The sequence below is a fragment of the Nematolebias whitei genome, chromosome 19 (assembly GCF_014905685.2).
Source record: "Nematolebias whitei isolate Nwh7 chromosome 19, NemWhi1, whole genome shotgun sequence".
Taxonomy (NCBI): domain Eukaryota; kingdom Metazoa; phylum Chordata; class Actinopteri; order Cyprinodontiformes; family Rivulidae; genus Nematolebias; species Nematolebias whitei.
In genome coordinates, this window is record NC_056516.1 from 18,697,041 (window position 1) to 18,715,198 (window position 18,158).

At 42.4% G+C, this 18,158-nt stretch overlaps 3 protein-coding genes across 3 annotated transcripts in view; all 3 read right to left on the reverse strand.

Moving 5' to 3' along the window:
• Nucleotides 1–6,139: 6,139 nt before the first annotated feature.
• hoxa5a (homeobox A5a) lies at nt 6,140–8,199 on the reverse strand. The gene is made up of 2 exons (XM_037693143.1): nt 7,467–8,199; nt 6,140–6,926 (listed from the first exon to the last, which is right to left on the reverse strand). The coding sequence occupies exons 1-2, from the start codon at nt 8,071–8,073 to the stop codon at nt 6,676–6,678; spliced, it is 858 nt and encodes a 285-aa protein (XP_037549071.1). The 5' UTR covers nt 8,074–8,199; the 3' UTR covers nt 6,140–6,675.
• A 4,797-nt stretch (nt 8,200–12,996) lies between these two features.
• LOC119425695 (homeobox protein Hox-A7) lies at nt 12,997–14,591 on the reverse strand. Its single transcript, XM_037693238.1, has 2 exons — nt 14,148–14,591; nt 12,997–13,327 (listed from the first exon to the last, which is right to left on the reverse strand). The coding sequence occupies exons 1-2, from the start codon at nt 14,479–14,481 to the stop codon at nt 13,047–13,049; spliced, it is 615 nt and encodes a 204-aa protein (XP_037549166.1). The 5' UTR covers nt 14,482–14,591; the 3' UTR covers nt 12,997–13,046.
• A 3,227-nt stretch (nt 14,592–17,818) lies between these two features.
• The window catches only part of LOC119425769 (homeobox protein Hox-A10), a 6,589-nt gene continuing 6,249 nt past the window's right edge, over nt 17,819–18,158 (reverse strand). The window contains exon 2 of the mRNA XM_037693317.1: nt 17,819–18,125. Coding sequence (XP_037549245.1) covers nt 17,884–18,125 — 242 coding nt within the window. The 3' untranslated portion in view covers nt 17,819–17,883. The remainder of the gene's footprint in view (nt 18,126–18,158) is intronic.

Sequence of the window (18,158 nt, forward strand, 5' to 3'; positions counted from 1 at the left end):
CCGTGTCCGTGTTTCCTGCAGGATTCTGCAGCAGCAGCTCCTCCTCGTGCATCTGATCCACTCTGCCCTCTCCATCAAGGCCTCTGCAAGCAGAACCAAAGGGGCCAAACTTAACGGAAATATTGAAAGCTTTCTCCTCTCGCTTATTTCTTTCTTTCTCCCTTTTCTTTCTCCCCCTCCTCCGCACTGCCTCCCTATTCTTTTCGCTCCCCTACACACAGAGATAACTTCTGCCTGACCCCGAGGTGACACCGTTTCCATTTTGTTTCTTATTAATCTTGCCCATTGACAGTCTTTGTTAAACAACAAGGCGTGCCCCCTCTCTTTTTCCTTCCAAAGAGGCGACATTTTCATATCTGTTAGACGCGGTGACCTGGGGTTCACCCCGGACTTGGACTTCAGTTTTTGCAGGCTCTGTTAAACTCTGGGGAGATAGTAGGGGGTGGGGGTTACTTAACGTGGGTCAGCTCCCCGGGTGGGTCGTCAGAGGTTGTTTTTAAAACCGTGCAAAAGACTTGGAACGGGTTAAGAAGCTTCGACGCGCTGCTACGAGATAAAATATCTGTGCGTAAAAGTGGAGGGTTTTTTTTATCTTGTTTTTGGAGCACTTATCTTAAAAAAACTAATTGGGTGAGAAGTATTGCATGGTTCCATGGTTTTATTTTTACTCTTTTCATGTTAGCACTCTGTTGCTCTGGTGCTCCCTTCTGACTGTAAATGCTCGAGATTCATTGTACTGGCGCGGCTAAAGACGACCACCCGAGAGGCAATGTGTCACCATATTGTCAGCGGGTAAGACGACTTTATGTGACATCTAAATTCACACTCTTCTGCTACTCTCTCAGTGTATAAATACAGTCTGAGTCCGCTCGGCTATTATCCACTTACTGTAAATTAACCCTGTGGGAACAGCTGACGCGTTTTACGGTTATTCTACTTGTTGCTGATATTGTTCAATATTTAAGCCTGAATAAATCTCACTAAGATTATGGCTAAAGCATTCGGTGCGTTAGAAGGACTATTTTAGATAACAGCTCTGGTATTGCCTGTTATCTAGCTCAGGCCTGCAGAATGCGGTGCGTTTGGGCACAGTAGCTTAAAAAAAATATCAAAGCAAGCCTCACCAAAGCGCACCAAACACATATGAGATAATTAAGCATCAGCATATAGAAATAAGCTCGCTATCTTGGTCATTTTGCATCATATTTCAAGTACATGTTGCTCCTGGTGAGAAGAGAAAAAGCAGCAGGCTGAGATTTTTAGTTCAGCGCGAGCGCACGCAGAGTGTGTGTGCAGAGTGAAGGTCTGGTTAGGCGGCATGCATCATGCTGACAGTTTACTGTAAATTTAGATTATCAGAGAAGTGCTGTGACGATGGTGACAGATTGCAGATGGCTCTCACAAGGTCTCCTGTCTGAGTGAGAGCTGTGAAGAACGGCGCAGCAAAACATCCGAGATGTGCCAAGGATCAGAAAACACACACAACTCACACACACACACATTTCACGCGTTTATAGAAACACAACAGTTCGAGTTAACTCTGATCAAACTTTTTCTCCTCTTGCACTTTGTGCCACTTGAAATTCTTCTCAGCGCCATTGAAACAACAAATGCGACCCTGATTTTTCTCCATGCAGTTGCGTGAAAATGTTTCAAAATCAAATGTAAGAAAATCACACACGAGCTGTACAAACAATAATATATATATATATATATATATATATAACAATCAGAATTTGGGCGCAAAATCCTGTTTAAATTAACACATTTAAGTTTTTTTTTAGGTAAAACTCGTCAAATATCAAGTCCACATTAAAGCAAAAATAATCAGATTGTTGCAAAAATAAATGTGTTCTGTTCTAGAAATTATAAAATAAAAGATAAATGAACTCAGACAAAATTATGAACAAATCGGAATTAACTTTTCATTAAAAGCATCCAAACATTAGGCCAACAGATCATAGGAAACAACTTTTATTCATTTGTTTTCAAACATATTTATATGGAAATATGATGTTTGGGGAGGTGCTGAACTCCAGTGTGTAAAAATGAGCAGATCATCATAAGTTAGGGCAGTTGATAAAATCTGTTTTTTATTAATTTATTGCACTTTTAGTTGATTACATCCAAAGTTCCTCTGATCAAAATAATTTCTGAATGTATTTGGTCTTTTCAGGTGATTTGTAACACGTGGTCTGTTTTGACTTGAATTAAAAAAATTATAGTTGTGTTTTGAACTGTAAATAAAATGTATTATATTATTTTTCTTTGTTGTAAACTAATAAAGAGTTATATAACACCATGCTTTTGTTCTGGACATTTTTTGGGTTAGTTTTTCTAATTAAAATTTTATTCCTTCATAAACTTTATCTGTTTTCGCAGGATTTATCATGTATGAAATATATATTTGTATGTCCTGAACGCCACCAGGCCTTGAGGAGAAATCAAAGAGAGAATTTCAAACATTTCGGATCAAAAATGAGATTTTTCTCCAGCCCTTCGTGGCGCGCAAGGAAAACATCTGTGCCGTTTCTAGTTTTGAAAAGGATTCTATTCAGCCGATCAGGAAGAGAGGGGCTAAATGTTTTTTAAGGGATCTGGGGGCTCGTTCTGGAGAGGTGGGGGCGGCTGTGGGCCTTCTCATTACCCTGTGACCGGGTCGAGAGAATCAATCCTCCAAATGCAAATTTTGCCCTCGTCCCTAAACATATCAAATGCAATTTATTCAAAGGAAATTCACCAATCAACCGCCCTAATAAAACGCCAGCCACTCAATCTTGTTGCTTGGAAGAAGGGAGGGGGGGGGGGGGAAGCTGCACCCCTCCACCCATCCTTCCCGGGTCTCAAACGCGAGGTCATTGCGCTTCCAGGGTTCACCTGGAGTGCACCGTGCAACATATGTAATGCAAAGCTATTCTGCCTTTTGTGTGAAGAGTCAAGATCGCCATTATAAGGCGAGAGAACAGATGACGGAGGCTTGTTCAGCCTCTAAACTCTTGACCCCAAATTTTCCTCCTCCTCTGCAACTATCTCCCCCTCATCAGTCCCAGTCCCGGAGAGATATCTGCCCCCCAACTTCTCGCATTACTCCCCTCATAAAAGAAAAAATAACTCATCTTCCAATACTAATTGTCGTTTCTACCAATTTGATAAGATGAGATGCCAGCGCAGAATGCAATCGAGTCTCTGGGTTGTTTCCAGCGACAGTAGCATCCAGCTCACGGCTGACAGGGTCCTAAAATATGCAAATCATTCATTAGAGTCAGAGCAAAGCAGAGCAGAGGAGGAAGAAGCCTTTGTTGGAGGCAACTCTTCAGGTTTCACTCCCACTCTGTCCCTCCACGCTCCGTCCTCCGGTAACTTCCTTTATGAGCTTTGTGCTTACAGGCAAACGCCAAAAGAAAACCTGTCGTTAATGTGAGAGCGTGCAGTATTTTTACTTTTTGGACTGTGCGTGTTAGAGACCGTTTTTTCTCGGTCTGCATGCAGCAGAGTGACAGTGAACTTGGCCTAAAGCGAGCTCTGCTGGTGGCTCCGGGAGGATGCAGATTCATCTTCCTGACCTCCAGATGAACCTGCGCAGAGCTCCCCTCTCTCCCTCTATCTGCCTGGCAGCGCGCCGCACATGGGGCCCTGTCGAAATGTCTCCTTTTGAAATATTGGCAAGGGGTTTCAGGTCCAACTATCCGCACCCTCAGAACGTCCTGTTGTATTTTCAGTGTTCAAAATGAACCTGGGAACAAAAAAACGTGATTTTTGTTGTATTCTAGTTTGAACAAAGAGCTGCATATCTCACGTTTAATAAGATTTTATCAGTGATGCTATTTTGTATCTTGATGAGTGAAATCTATCAATTGCATTATTAGAAAATCGATGATTGAAATTGAAGCTGAGAAATTCACCATCAAAGCGCAGAAGCTCCTGTCGAATGCGCAAAAGGTTCAAACCTGCTCATTACATTTATAATTATATTGGCTTTGTGATCAAAGCATTTTAAATGAAGTTTAGAAAAAATATGTTTCTCTAGCATTAACTTAACCAACACAGACGGTTTAGGTTTCAGCAAAATATATTTATGTGAAGAGTTTGTTGAAAATCGTCAAACCCAAGGAGAAAGTCTTTGTGCTCGTGTTATTCTTTTCTGTCAGGGAGTCTAAACGCGACACAACTGCTCTGGCAAAAGAAAACAGGCAGTTAACAGAAAGTGAAGATGGTTTCTTATTTTAAAAATACAATATCTAAATCTTACAACACGCTAGCCTTGCGTTTTTACGCGTCGTCGTGCATTTTTGTGCGTAAAAGGACGGATAAATTCGTGCGTAAAAAGACGGATAACCCAGGACGCACTGAGAAACACGTAGATAAAATATAAAATAAAGCTAAATCAGAAAGACAATGAAAACTTTTTCCACAAAAAAATTATAGCATATATATTTCTTTATTTATTTCATGCATTTTGGGATCCGTGTCCACTGGTGACCGGTCTCGCCCCTTCTCTGATCCGACAAGAGGTCACCACAAAGCGAGAGTGACTTTTTAAGAGGTCATCTGAACTTTTCAACCCCACAAAACACACAGAAAAAAGACAGGACTGACACAAAACGGAATTCCTGTTAAATGTTTCCCTGCAGTTGTTTCTTCCCGTGTCGTGTTTACTTGACACTGTTTACAACCTGCCCTAAAGTCCACAGCCACGCTGGCAACACGAGGAGCCCGGGCAGAAACAAGCTCCAACTTTTTTTTTCATTCTTTCTTTTAATATATACCATTTTCAGAGAATAAAGCTACAACTTTCAAAAACACAAAAAATAAAACAGCAGCGCATGCACAATCCAATCAGACTTTAGTAGCTGTAAATCTGTGGGCCTGCACGAGCGCTTAACTTTATCAAGCAAAATCTACTGTGGAAAATCTCTGGCTCACGCTCTGTGACTTGTGCAATGTGATAAAACGACAAGTTTGTGGGGGTTGGAAATGGACACAGCGATAATTATCCAACATGTAAAAATGGATTATGAATTACACCACAGATGGAGGGAAACAAGTTACACAGGGAAGGAAGCAATTAAATAGCCATGAGCCGGACCCAACCCTGCGCAACATCTGCCGGGTCCAGTATTCAGCACTCCACAACTGACAAATTAGTGTAATGGACTAATAGGGACGGATAGAGAGGGAGCGAATACAATAATACGGCTGTTTAACACAGGGGGTGGCTGCTCTCCTGGCTTTCTGGCTACCGGTTAGTCTGGAGAAACTTACCCAGAAACGAGCTCTTCATCCCGAGGAGCGTCCGGTTCACTCTGAGGCGAACAACAGAGAAGGTCTGCAGCGGTCAAGCAACACTTAGAGGCTGCACAGAGAGAGTCAGACGAGGCTTCGCCGTCACTGCGATTATATGTTATGTGCAATATACTGTCAACTCCCCAAAACCATAAAACTTACTTTAATGGCCACCACGTGACCGTTTATGGCCAGTGAGCCTATCTGGCCGCTCTCCGGATGATTTTTACGATCTAATTCATAGACAAAACCCCCATTCATTTAGCACCCAAATGTCAGAGAGCCTGAATCGGCCCCTAATAAAGTTTACAGCCAGAAAAAAAAGTCGAGCTAATTCTCTGGGAATGGCTCAGGAGGCAGGAGGGGGACACCCCCCCCCCCCCTACACAAGCTCGGAGCGCGCAAGGCAGCCAAGGTGAGTGAAAGCTTTCATGTGCAGCGAGACCTGTTGAATTCAACCATGTTCCACCTTTTTATGAGCAACTTAAGGATTTTACGCAACATTTAGCACAAGTTGAGAAAAAAAAAAAGCAAGCAAGTGGATGTTCCAGTAAAAAGTTTATTATCACGGCCATCACCACCATGAGCATCATTATCATTATTATAATAATAATTATTATTATAGCATATTTGAACTTCCAGTCTTTGAAAAAAAACATTTACAAAAAAAAAAAAAAAACATCACTATGAAGTCATACATTTAGATATTTAGGCAAAAAGGGGATTTTACTGTGGGACCTTTCCACATGAGATACAGCGAGGAAAAAAAATAAGAGACGAAATCAGCTTTTTTTTTTTAAAAAGATGCTGCGCCCAGGTGAGCAAGTCAAATCCTGCGGAAAAAACAAAGAAAACAGCGACTGTACACACACAAGGGTGAGGCTCTGTTCATACATGTACTCTCTTTATCTCACACACACGCACACACGATGCTTATCTGGCTGGTTCTACTTCTGGAAGCAAGTTTTCTGACAAGTTGGCACAATACATCAAACAAATAAATACATACATATAATATACATTACATACAGAGAGAGAGAAAAAAACACAAACCTTCTATTTATTATTTGGCTGCAGAGTGCATCAACTGGAGACGTTTTCAAGCCTTTTTTGTTACTTTTTCCTCAAGAAATAATTTAAACAAACATGTATTTCCATTTGTTTTCTCTCTTTTTTCCCCTAAATCTAAACATAACTGTACATGATGATTTTTTTTTCACTCACATAATCATTAACACGGTGAGAATATAAAGGAAATAATACATAATGCTGTTGCAGGACCCAACAGTCTCTGCGCTTTTTTTTTCATTTGGAATAAGAGAATTCATCCCTTTTTTTAAATTATTTGTTGTTGTTTTTATTTATTCGTGCTCGTTCTCAGAGGTGTGAGCATCAAGGCCTGTAGAGTCCCCCTCCTGCAGCCGCCATGCTCATGCTTTTCAGCTTGTTGTCCTTCTTCCACTTCATCCTGCGGTTCTGGAACCAGATCTTGATCTGTCTCTCTGAGAGGCAGAGTGCGTGGGCGATCTCGATCCTCCGCCTGCGGGTCAGGTACCGGTTGAAGTGGAACTCCTTCTCCAGCTCCAGAGTCTGGTAGCGGGTGTACGCGGTTCTGGCTCGCTTCCCCTCCGGTCCAGACAAGTCTTTGACAGAAAGAAGACGCATGGGAGGCAAATCAGATGCAGCAAGGCGCAATTTAAAAATTCAGCATTAATTCAGGAAAGATGGCGCTGCGTTGATTTTGAGCACGTTTCTGTGCAGGATATAAACATTTAGGTGAGAATTTAAAGCTGAATTGTTCAATGAAATTAGACAAAACTTGAGTTTGGATTGGGAGAAAAAAAATACAAGTCTTTTACAAACAACAGGTTGGAGATTCTTGTGCAGATTAAATTGTATTTTCCTCATATTTTATTACAGTTTTACTAATTGTGGCAATATAAGAAAAGCATAATTACATTATCATACATTAACTTTGCTTTTGTGTGTCATTTTTTCTTTTGTGATTCAGCCAAACAAGTGAGAGGCGCATTTTTGCGCATTTTCCGTTCAAACTTACACATTCCAAAGTCAACCTTTATTTAGTTGAGCCTGAAAGTTACAAAAGATTCGTGGATAACGCAGCGCCAGCTCTCCAAACGAGACACAAAATCAATAGAAGATCATTAAACCGAGCAGTTTACCGTGACTTATGTGGAGTTTTCTCATCCACGGGTAGATCTGAGGCTGCGTGGAGTCGCTGGCACTCTGAGGGGTGGCTGTGGGTGCGCTTCCCGCAGCTTTTTCCTCCTCCAGGGGGGAGGCTTTACTGGACACACAGTCCCGGCTGAGCAGCAGCGCGCCACCTCCCACGCCTCCGTTGGAGCTGGAGCACGGCGCGGGGACGGAGTTCTTCATGGCTCTGTGTTGAGGCTGCGTCTCGGTGACGGGCGACGAGCTGCTGGCCACCGAGGCGCAGGGGAGAGGAGGCTCGGGTGGGGGCGACATGGACGAGTTGGCCGTGCTGTTGCTGCCGCCGTTGGGCTGGTTGTAGCTGACGGGCTCCACGGAGGCGGGGGCCGCCGCCGAGTGGCTCGGGGAGTAGCCCTGCGTCCGCTCAAAGTGTCCTCCCCCGGTCCGGCCGACTGTCAGGTCCATGCCGTTGTAGCCATAGCCGTACCTGCCGGAGTGCATGGCGGCCGAGTCTCTGTACTGCTCGTTTTCCGAACTATGGTCTCCATAATTATGTAACTGAAAGTCCGCGCCGTTGGGATAGCGACCGCAGAATGAGTTCACAAAATAGGAGCTCATTTGTTGACACTTCCACCGCTTTGCCGCTTGCAGGTTGTTGTTGTTGTTGTTGTTGCTTTTAGGACGTAAACAGCATAAAACCCGCGCTCTTGATTTGTGGCTCTTATGGTTTAGCGCGTCCTATAGCACCCCGCGCACAATTTATGATGAATTATGGAAATGAGTGGGACATGGACTTGATTCTCTCTTACGTAGGCACCCAAATATGGGGTACGAGGCAGAGTCACGTGCTTTTGTTGACCAGTCGTAAATCCTGCCTGGTGACCTCCAGAGGTAAACTCGTGCGCGCAGGAAAAGCAGGGTGGGATGGGGAGGGGGAGGAGGGTGTGCGCGCGCCGCCTCCCCCAGTCCTCCTCCTCCCTCCCTCCCTTCTGTTTGGTTCAGGGCAGACTCCGAGGCAGGGCTGAGGTGGTTTTTCCAACTGTCGCGCTGCGCCATCCTCTGGCGCAACTGTTGCACTGACTGTCTGCGGCGCTTTCTGAGGCGTGGGCTCCACACGGGGGTCATCCAGAGGTTAACGACCATTGCGGCAAAACACACACACACACACACACACACACACACACACACAGAGACTCCTAAACAATACAACAAGTGACATGCTGAGAGCGCAATCTCCGCGATGATGGTGTGTATAGAAAGAGGAATAATTCGATCAGAATCTGTTTTGCGCGTTGTGATGCGCGCCGGATGGAAACACCGCAGCTCTAATAGAATCAAAGCTCATTCAGAAGAGCACTCCGCTATTCCTCCGTTTGTTTGCCTTTTATCTCTCTCCTTATAATCATAAACAACTGAGCGACTGCATGTGGAAACTAATGGATACACGTCGGGGTAAGAAATGTGACGCTTAAAAAACAAAACTCAATAAAAGCAACACAGACTTGGGGTTCAGGACCGACTTTTATGTCACTTTGAAAACTTAATAAGCATAGAGGCTTCATATGAGCACGAGAAGAGTTTATAAGCAGGTTAGAACTAAACAAAGTGTAGGAGTTTTAGATGAGAGCTGTGTCTCAGGCCGTGTGGACGCGCGAACTTATTTCCGTCTCATTTAGACGCGACTCCGTCATTCTGACTTTTAAACTGTCTGGGGCTTTTATTCGTTTGTCTTTTAAGACTGAAATAATATATATGTTTAAATAAGAAACTAAAGGCGACATTGTCTCAATGTGGAGTCTAAAAAAAGGCTGAATGAAGATGCTTAAATGGAAGTTTTGAATATAATTGTGGTTTTAAACGGCGCCTTGGATCCTAAAAATGCCAAAAGAAAAAATATATATAATTTCCAGTCAGCTTTGTAAAAGCTAGTGTTCAACTAAATACACCATACTTAGATTTTTAAACGTTTTAACAAACGCTGTCCTCATTTATTGTTGCAAAATTGTGAAATGCTCCTTTACTATTTAGACTATATAATAAAATTTGCCTCATGTTTAAATGTTTTGAATCCGTTGCAGAGGTATGATCCTCCAACTTCATTTAGCCCACGTTAATGAAATGTGTTTATGCAAATAAAAAACTGCTCAAAATAAATAAGAAACACACGTTTTTATATTTTTTTATGACGTTTTTAGACGCATGCAAAATCCAACATTTGCACAAAAGCTGCTCTAGACATGAAATGGTTTCAGCTCAGATGATGCAGTCAAAAGGAATCAAACAAAATCAAAAAAGAGAACGAGCTCAGAGTTTGACGCAGGAGTGAAGCCTCCATAAAGCCGAGCACGGCGCTGCGCGTGGAACTCCCCCGTTTGCTTTTCTCTTTGAGGAATTTTTATGGCACCTCTGTCTCCTTTCCTCCGCGTGCCCTCTTCCCTTCCCCCCTCTCCGAGCGGGGTCCTTTCTCCAAAACACAAGCCCGTTCCTGCTTTCAGCCTGGCCAACTGAAGAAATACAGGTATGCGTGCCCCTACAAGGTCAGACCTGTGTGTGTGTGTGTTTCTGCTAAAATGTGAGGCTACAGCTGATCTGTCGCCGGCCAATGGCTACAAAGTTCCCACGAAACTAATTTCTAAGAGTTGAGGCAGGGACACACCCAGGAGCTAAATCAGGAGGAAATGAAAGAAGAGAAGAGAGTGCGTGGTGTCAGACAGACTGAAGGGGGTTGAGTGTGTGTGTGTGTGTGTGTGTGTGTGGTGGTGTGTGTGTGTGTGGGGGTGGGGGGGGGGGTCACTTGTAAAGAGGAAATAAAGGAAGGCGGTGCACTCTGCAGGCAACAAACACTAACACACCTTACAGTCAAAATTACAAAAAAGCCTAAACCTTTGCAGCTAAAGGCCTTTTTATACTCAGAAATAATGTCTAAAATATTAAATCAATAATTAAATGACACGAAATCCTATCAATACTTTCTGCAAAGCAAAACAAGTAATTTAAAAAAAAACTGCTGAAATATTTTACTTCCATTTTTTTGGCCCAGCTAATATGCTAAAAAATTATATGTACAATTTATTGGAAAATTAAAAAAAATAAAAATAATAATGCAAAAATGTGCTAAATCTAAATTTAGAGATGATCTGAAAATTAAAACTAAATAATCAACACCACATTTGAGCATAATTTTAATTTTTTTTGTCTGTGTTCGGACAAAAAAAAAATAGAAATAATAACAGATAAGCAAGAAAACATCCCTGCTTTGTGTCAAATAGAGGTCACTCAGCGCTCATTTCCTTGTTTTGTTGCACACTGTTTGCGTCACTTTAATCCACTGAAGTGTGCATGTCTGCATCTAAGGCTAAAAAGGCCAAATAAAGACGCGCAAACGCGCGCAGAGGTCAACCTGACGCCCAACCTGCAGGCGGTTTGCAGCGTTATAAATAAAAAGGTGCTGCAGCCGCAGTTTGTCCACAGGAGGGCAGCAGAGAGCGCATCTTCGCACCAGCCTCAGTGAATTTTACTGCCCAGACTCAGTCAAACCAAACAGCAAACAAATAATGTTCACATGACACAAGAACATGCAGATCACCATGAAATGACATCAAAACTAAGAGCTTATTTAACTGAGCCAACTATACATGCCATATAATCTTAATAATAAATGTTTCCTTTAAATGATTTTATAATATTAATATCAATATAATAATAATAATAAATAGAAGTGTATTCATGATCAAGCAGGTGTATTTGACTGACAAGCTGCACATGTCTTACCTGCTGAAGGTTTTTGCATGTAAACACCGGAGGTGAGGCCAGGGAGTGGGCAGGTGCAGACGGAGAAAAACCTCCAGCTGAGTCCTCGGACTGGGGGGTCAGTGACGCATCGGGGGCTCCTTTCAGCCATCGCGCCAAAAGATCCGGGCATGTCTCAAAAGTCCAAAGTCCGAGATCAAATCCAAAAAGGTGCTGGTGAAGGTCGGTGGGAGGAAGAGCCGCGCTGAAGCCCGCGCGAGCCCGCTGAATGAGAGGCTGCTCTATCCCGCTATTGGAAATTTTATAAATATATATATAAAGTTCATGTTCACGGCTTGCGGCCACGTGATGAGCTGCGGGCCAATGGGAGGCCGAGGCGCCTCGTAAAGTTGAGCCGGCCATCCATCCATTATCTTTACACGCTTCTTCCTTTTTGAGTCGCGGGGGTCACTGGTGCCCATATCCAGCAGTCACTGAGAGGCGGGGTACACAGGTCCGAGTCCATAGAGACAAACACACTTTCACTCACGCCTAGGGGCAATTTAGAGTTGCCAGTTGGCCTAACATGCATGTTTTTGGTCTGTGAGAGAGAAAACCCACGCACTGGGAGAACATGCAAACTGCACCCAGGAAGGATTTGATCATGGACCTTCTCCCTGTGAGGCTGCAGCTCTACCAACTGCGCCACCGTGCCGCCCCGTGTTGAACCGCTACGTTGTAAATTTTCATAAACAACAAACGGATTTATGGCCCATGCAGCGCAGGGCGGGGGTGGGAAGGGGGAGGCGGCAGGGAGCGAGAGGGAGGAAGGGAGGGGAGGGGGGTTCAGGCGCCATCTTATGCCGAGAGAGGAGAGGGAACGCAGAGTTCAACAGTAATTTCCCCTCCATCCTGCAGCCTGTCCCATCTCGCATCCTCATAGTTCACATTCTTCAACTTCGCTGTTTATCTAAGCCCTCATCATGGAGCCGGACACGTTTCAGGACCAGTACCAGACCCATACTGGGCAACTGGGCTCATAAAATACCGAGCAACTCATTCCTGCACTATTCTGCTGCAGAGGTTTAATTTCTCAGTGAGCGACGGCCATGTCCAAGTTGTTTTATTAAAGTTATATGAACTCATTTACAGGTTTTTATTTTTCATGCTAGAGTCAGAATTAAAACATTTTGTTCACATGATGCTTTACAGTAAAAAAAAAAAGAAAAAAAGAACAATGCGTCACAGCGTGTGTAGGATGATCTACAACTTTAAAGCTCACAAAATAAACATTTTCACACTGAAAACATTGTAAATAAATTATGGTGCAGTGCAAACACTGAGGAAATGTTTCAAAGTAATGTCAGCAAAGCCAAACTGAAGAGTTACTTAATTCATTCTTTATTCAGCAGAGTTAATATGAAAATGTGAAGTATGGGAAATAATAATAATAATAAAAAAATAAGCAATAAAAAGTCAAATAAAACAATATAAAATAAAATACCCACTCATTCGTCTTTTTAAACAAAGCTTTGTTGTTCGATTAAAAATAAGGCACATTGTCTCAGTAAGCTGAAAATATATATTTTTATTTTCTTGGCAATTTTTCTTGAATTTCTGTGTCAGAGTTTAAAATATAAGAAAATAAAAATTAGGTAGTTTTCTCAACGGAATGTGCAGTCCAGATGAATATGGTGTAAAAAAAATAGAAATAACTCTTTCAGGTACTAAATCTTGGATGTTTGAGATTTGTTCACAGCTTGTCATTAGTTTCAAACCTGTCGTGCGTAAAAACTCGTGTGTGCACACTCCTTCCATATCAACAGTGTCTATTGGATGAATATTTTTATTTCTCTCTTTTGTTATTCAGCAGCGGGTCGGGACTCTGCGCTTCCGGTGTCTCCAGCTTCGGCCTGAACCTCGCCAAGACCCCCCTCCTGGTTCGGCTCCTCCTTGTGGTCCTTCTTCCACTTCATCCTGCGGTTCTGGAACCAGATCTTGATCTGTCTCTCTGAGAGGCAGAGTGCGTGTGAGATCTCGATCCTGCGCCGGCGGGTCAGGTACCGGTTGAAGTGGAACTCCTTCTCCAGCTCCAGGGTCTGGTACCGGGAGTAGGTCTGCCGTCCGCGCTTTCTGGTCGGATCTGAAGAGGAGAAGAGGAGCGAGTTGTAAACAAATAAATAAATGAAATGAAATGAAATGAAATGAAATAAATGCACGTGTTTGCATGTATTGATTAAATCTTAAAGTGATAAAAACCTGCGGCTGAAAACAACAGGAAGTCTTTAATGTTTTTATAATTGCTCTTTTATTGTGGCTCAGATTTTCACATCACCACAAATGTTTGTGTGTGTGTTTTAGCTTTGTTGCCCTCCTGCAGGGCTGTTTGCCTCCTTCATGGGATCTTGCAGGATTTTTCCAATTAAAAGCCAGCCAAGTGCTGCACAGCTGCACCAATGGAGGCAGAGCTTCCATTTCCTTTAGCAAAAAAATGCTAATAAACACAAAACACGGGCTATCGTGGTGTTTTAAATCCATTTGGAGAAAGTAGTGCTGCATATTGATCCGAGTTTTGAGAGAACGGAGCCTCTGCAGCACAGACTCAATTAGAAAGAGGCTGCAGAGTGCACAGAGCTGATTTACGCACAGGCCGGGCTCTTTTTACAGCCACAAAGGGGAGAAGAGGCTGGAAGAGTAATAGGAGTGCTGAGGAAAACCCCCAGCGGCAAGGTCTGTGCGCACCCTGCACACACTGAGGCTCTGACCAAATGAATTTATGGCTGCAGAACTCATTAGTTGCGCAATAAAAGTTTTACGATTCTTTCCACGCAGCAGCAGCAACGAGCTGCTCGAATTTAATCGAACCGCCAAAGGCCAAAGAAAAGTCTCAGTGTTTTGTTAGAAAAATAAATAAATAAATGAAATAATAAGAAAAAAAATGACTTTGTTGTTTGGTGACATACCTGATGCGCGCATCCAGGGGTACAACCGGTGCTGTTTGTCCGGCGGAGAGGTGAGGGGGCCCAGCCCCGGGTGACAGCAGCTGCCCTGCTCAAACGGGCTGCAGAGCTGCGTGTGCGCGTCCTGTCCCCGATAGCCTGAGGTAAACACAGGGCGGCTCTGGCTTCCATTACTGACGCCGTAAACTCCAGAGAGACACGGAGCAAAGGCGAAGGCGGCAGCAGTCTGCTCCTCTCCGCTGGGTCCAGTCCTGCAGGAGGCTCGCTCTGCGCTCGCGAACAGAGAACAACCCGCCGCGGGTTTGCAAAGCAGACTATCCACATAATAAGAACTCATATTTTCTCTCTCTGATTTGTTGGCCAAGAATCCTCAGTGTCGTTTTTACGAGCTGCTGTGATATATGACAGCAATACACCCTAGATTTACACCAAACCCCATTTTTACCCTGGACCAAAGAAGTCGGCCACGTGACTTCGGCCTGGTCGCTCTCGACCAATCAGCGGAGGCTCAGGTTTCATTATGGCTCACAGGACTGCAGGATGGGATTAACACCTCACGCACGTAAACACATGCACATAAACACCCATGGGAGAAAAGCTCACGATCCAGAAGATCTGGAGATAGATTTATCGAAATCAGAGTTGTTGGTTTTTTTCACTGCCTCTGCACAAATATTCTCCAATAATCTGAAGAAAAACTGCAGCTTTCTAAACACTTTGCTTGTAAAACAGCATATTCAGAAATACTAAAACACAATGTAATATGTTAGTAAAGTATAATTATGTGTTTTGATAGGAGAGAGTGTTGTTCTTGCTTACTCCAATTTAATTAAAATGTATATATATTATATAAAACAAATCAACAATAAGATTTATTATTAAAAGAAAAACATATAAGAAATAAATTAAATAAACCACTGAATTTTTTTTTTATGTATATTATACCAGAAAATTTGAACTAAGAATATTTTCCATTCTATCTGGGCTATAAATAAGAGCAAGAAAATGGTTTGTAAGAATAAAGATAAGAAAATATTAAATTAAACCAATTTGTATCTTAATTATCACTGTGTTCTTTAACACTTGTTTACACACGTATTTGTTTTTTATACAAAAACAATAATAATGTATTATTTTTTATATTGACATTTAACATGATCCAGATTATTCCTAATTAAATTGCTTATAAAATATAAATCCTGACGTTTTTAATTGCTACAAATAATGACTTATCTTATTTTCTATAAAGGAGGTAAAAAAAATTGAATAGGTCTAAGTTATCAATTCAAGTTTTAAGATTTTAAAATAATCCGTAATTTATTTGGATATTAAAAAAAAAAAACATATGTTAAAATAAATATTCAATTCATATGCTAACTAATGAAGTTAATAAATAAAAAAGAAAACTAATAAACTAATATATAAATAAATAAATAATCTCAACATGATGCTCTAACTAGATGCCATCATATGGACTCCATGTTTGTGCGCATGTGCAGTAGTGTCTCAGCAGCAGCCATGCTGTGCGGTTTGTGGGTTTTTTTCCAGAGCTGCAGGTTTTAAGTAAAAGGAGCTCGTGCAGTGAGATTGTAAAAAGGTGTGAAATAATTTTCCCTGACTCTTAAAAGTGTTACTACACTTTGTCCCCACGTGTGCAGCTTTATTAGACGTAATGGGCAAAACAGCACGAGAGGGATGTTGTGGAAAAGTGTCGCCACCCTCTGGTAACTCTGGGGATTGTAGGGAAGTGCTCATGGAGGCCGACATTTTCATTTGCAGGAATATGTCCATGATCAAAGAAATGCGTCTCTGAGGTCATGTTGTGCTTTTAGATGTGTGGTATTTTGAACAAAACACGCGCGTAAAGGACGAACTGGAACCTTGGAAAGTCTGCTACTGCGCCTGAGTCCAGCTCATGGCTTTATTACTCCTTCTCCTTTTATAGGACGGCCTCAGCTACAGGGGGGAGCAGAGGGCGGAAGGTTCCCAGGTGAAGAACAAAAGAATCTCGTCGAATGACCGTGAGTCCTGCTCTGTCCGCGTCGGAGAGGAATCCAATAAAGTGCTGATCATTTCCGCTCGGCCTTTTGTCCACGATCCTAATCGCGCAGAAAAGAGAAGGCAAAAAAGCAAATGGGTGTCATTCTGGAAACGGCCTAATTGTGTCTGGACGGCCATAAAGCCATTAAAACTGGAATGCCAGACAGTATATAGCAGACCAGGCGTTTATGGCGCTGTCTCTGGACGAGTCTTTGAAGTTTGGGTCCATCTGCGTCCACCTAACGCGTCACAACAGCACTCCTGGACTGGTCCGGTTCAGCCTGTCTTCTGCACAGCTCTTGTTGAGAACTACATTTTAGCTGTCCTAGATTTGACTTATTTGTACGGCTGACTCACATTTGGTCTCTTTGTGTCAAATATTTCCCACCAACATGCAAAGACAAGCATCTAAACGAGAATCCACTCAAGCAGCTTTACCTCAGCCTGTGTTTTCAATTGAATTTAAAATTAAAACGTGTTCGTTGTATGGATTTTTCCCCCATTGGAAGTGGAACTGGTGTCATGTAGCATATTTGAGACTAGTCGGCCTCCTTGTATCTGCGCTGAGGCCGCATTATTTTTGGTCTTCAGCTGTCGGAGAGCTCAGTGTCTTTTTTGTTTTGTGTCCTCTCGCCTCGCAGCGCTTTGCACCCCATAAAAGGTTATAGCAGTAATTGTCTTTTATGGCTGTATACAGCTAACAACATCCTCTGCCAACGCGCAACTCTGTCTCCACACACACACACACACACACACACACACACACACACACACGCACACACACACACACACACACACACTATTCATTTAAATACTGCATGCATAATGCACGTGAACCCTTAAATATTAACAAGTGACCAAAACACCTAAAGATTAGTTCAACTTGATCTGGTTTTGTCTCATTTTGTTGCACCAAAACAAACAGAAATATTCAAGTCGATGAGGTCAAAATCAATTAAAGCAGAAGAAGCTCTTCCAGATATAATTTGTTTTATTTAATAAATAGTACAAATTACATTTTGTGAAGCAAACAGAACGGTCCGCAGACCACGAGGTATTTAATGAGAAGCCTACAGTGTTGAAAATGTTACTCCCTGAAAACTGTCAAGACAAATTACAGCGATGCGAGCAGACCTACATCCTCATCAGACACCTAAAACATCGAGCTATCGTAGGTAGTGGACAAACATAGGTAGTCGAGAACTTTTATAACATTTTCTTAATGAAATTCCCCCTAAATGTCTGCCATTTATGCATCTATTCTTCAAAATGTGTGTATTTACCCCCTAAACAGGTCTAAACTTATAGTATCAAATTCATGGTCATCAGTCATTGTTCTATGGAGAAACAACAATAAAATTAATATATTTAATCATATATATATATATATATATTTATACTGACTCTAAAATAGACAACAAATAGAGTTACAACAGAAACACAGCTATAAACATCCAGACACATACAAGCACAGGCCAACTAATTCAACGAGGTATTAATTGAAGAGGGAATTAAAAAGTGGGGCACTGTCAGAATTGTGCAATATTAAGGTAGTAGCATCAAACTAAAGCCCAACATGCTTTTTATTCCTATTTACTTATTTATTTATTTTACAAGACAAATGATCCTACAGCTGTTTCATAGAACAATAAGACGGCGGAGTTTATAAAGAAGGTCCAGCAGAGTTTGGCGCGTCACGTTACTCGTCTTTCGGTGCGCCGTCTTTGTTAAACTTCTTCATCTTCATCCTGCGGTTCTGGAACCAGATTTTAACCTGTCTCTCCGTGAGGTTCAGCAGCCTGGCCACCTCGTACCTGCGGTCCCGGGTCAGGTAGGTGTTGAAGAGGAACTCCTTCTCCAGCTCCAGGATCTGGTGCTTGGTGTAGGGGCAGCGCTTTTTTCTCGTGGCGCTCGCGTGGAGCCAGTTTGACACCGGGTTATCTAAGGAAAAAAGGATTGTGAACATAATGTGTA

Bases quoted from the DNA above. Each gene is read 5' to 3' on its own strand.
- hoxa5a (XM_037693143.1), bottom strand. From the start codon at position 8,073: ATGAGCTCCTATTTTGTGAACTCATTCTGCGGTCGCTATCCCAACGGC. The intron at 6,927-7,466 runs GTAAACTGCTCG...TTTCTGTCAAAG, and splicing joins AAAACTCCACATAAGTCACG to ACTTGTCTGGACCGGAGGGG.
- LOC119425695 (XM_037693238.1), bottom strand. From the start codon at position 14,481: ATGAGTTCTTATTATGTGGATAGTCTGCTTTGCAAACCCGCGGCGGGT. The intron at 13,328-14,147 runs GTATGTCACCAA...TCTCCTCTTCAG, and splicing joins CCCCTGGATGCGCGCATCAG to ATCCGACCAGAAAGCGCGGA.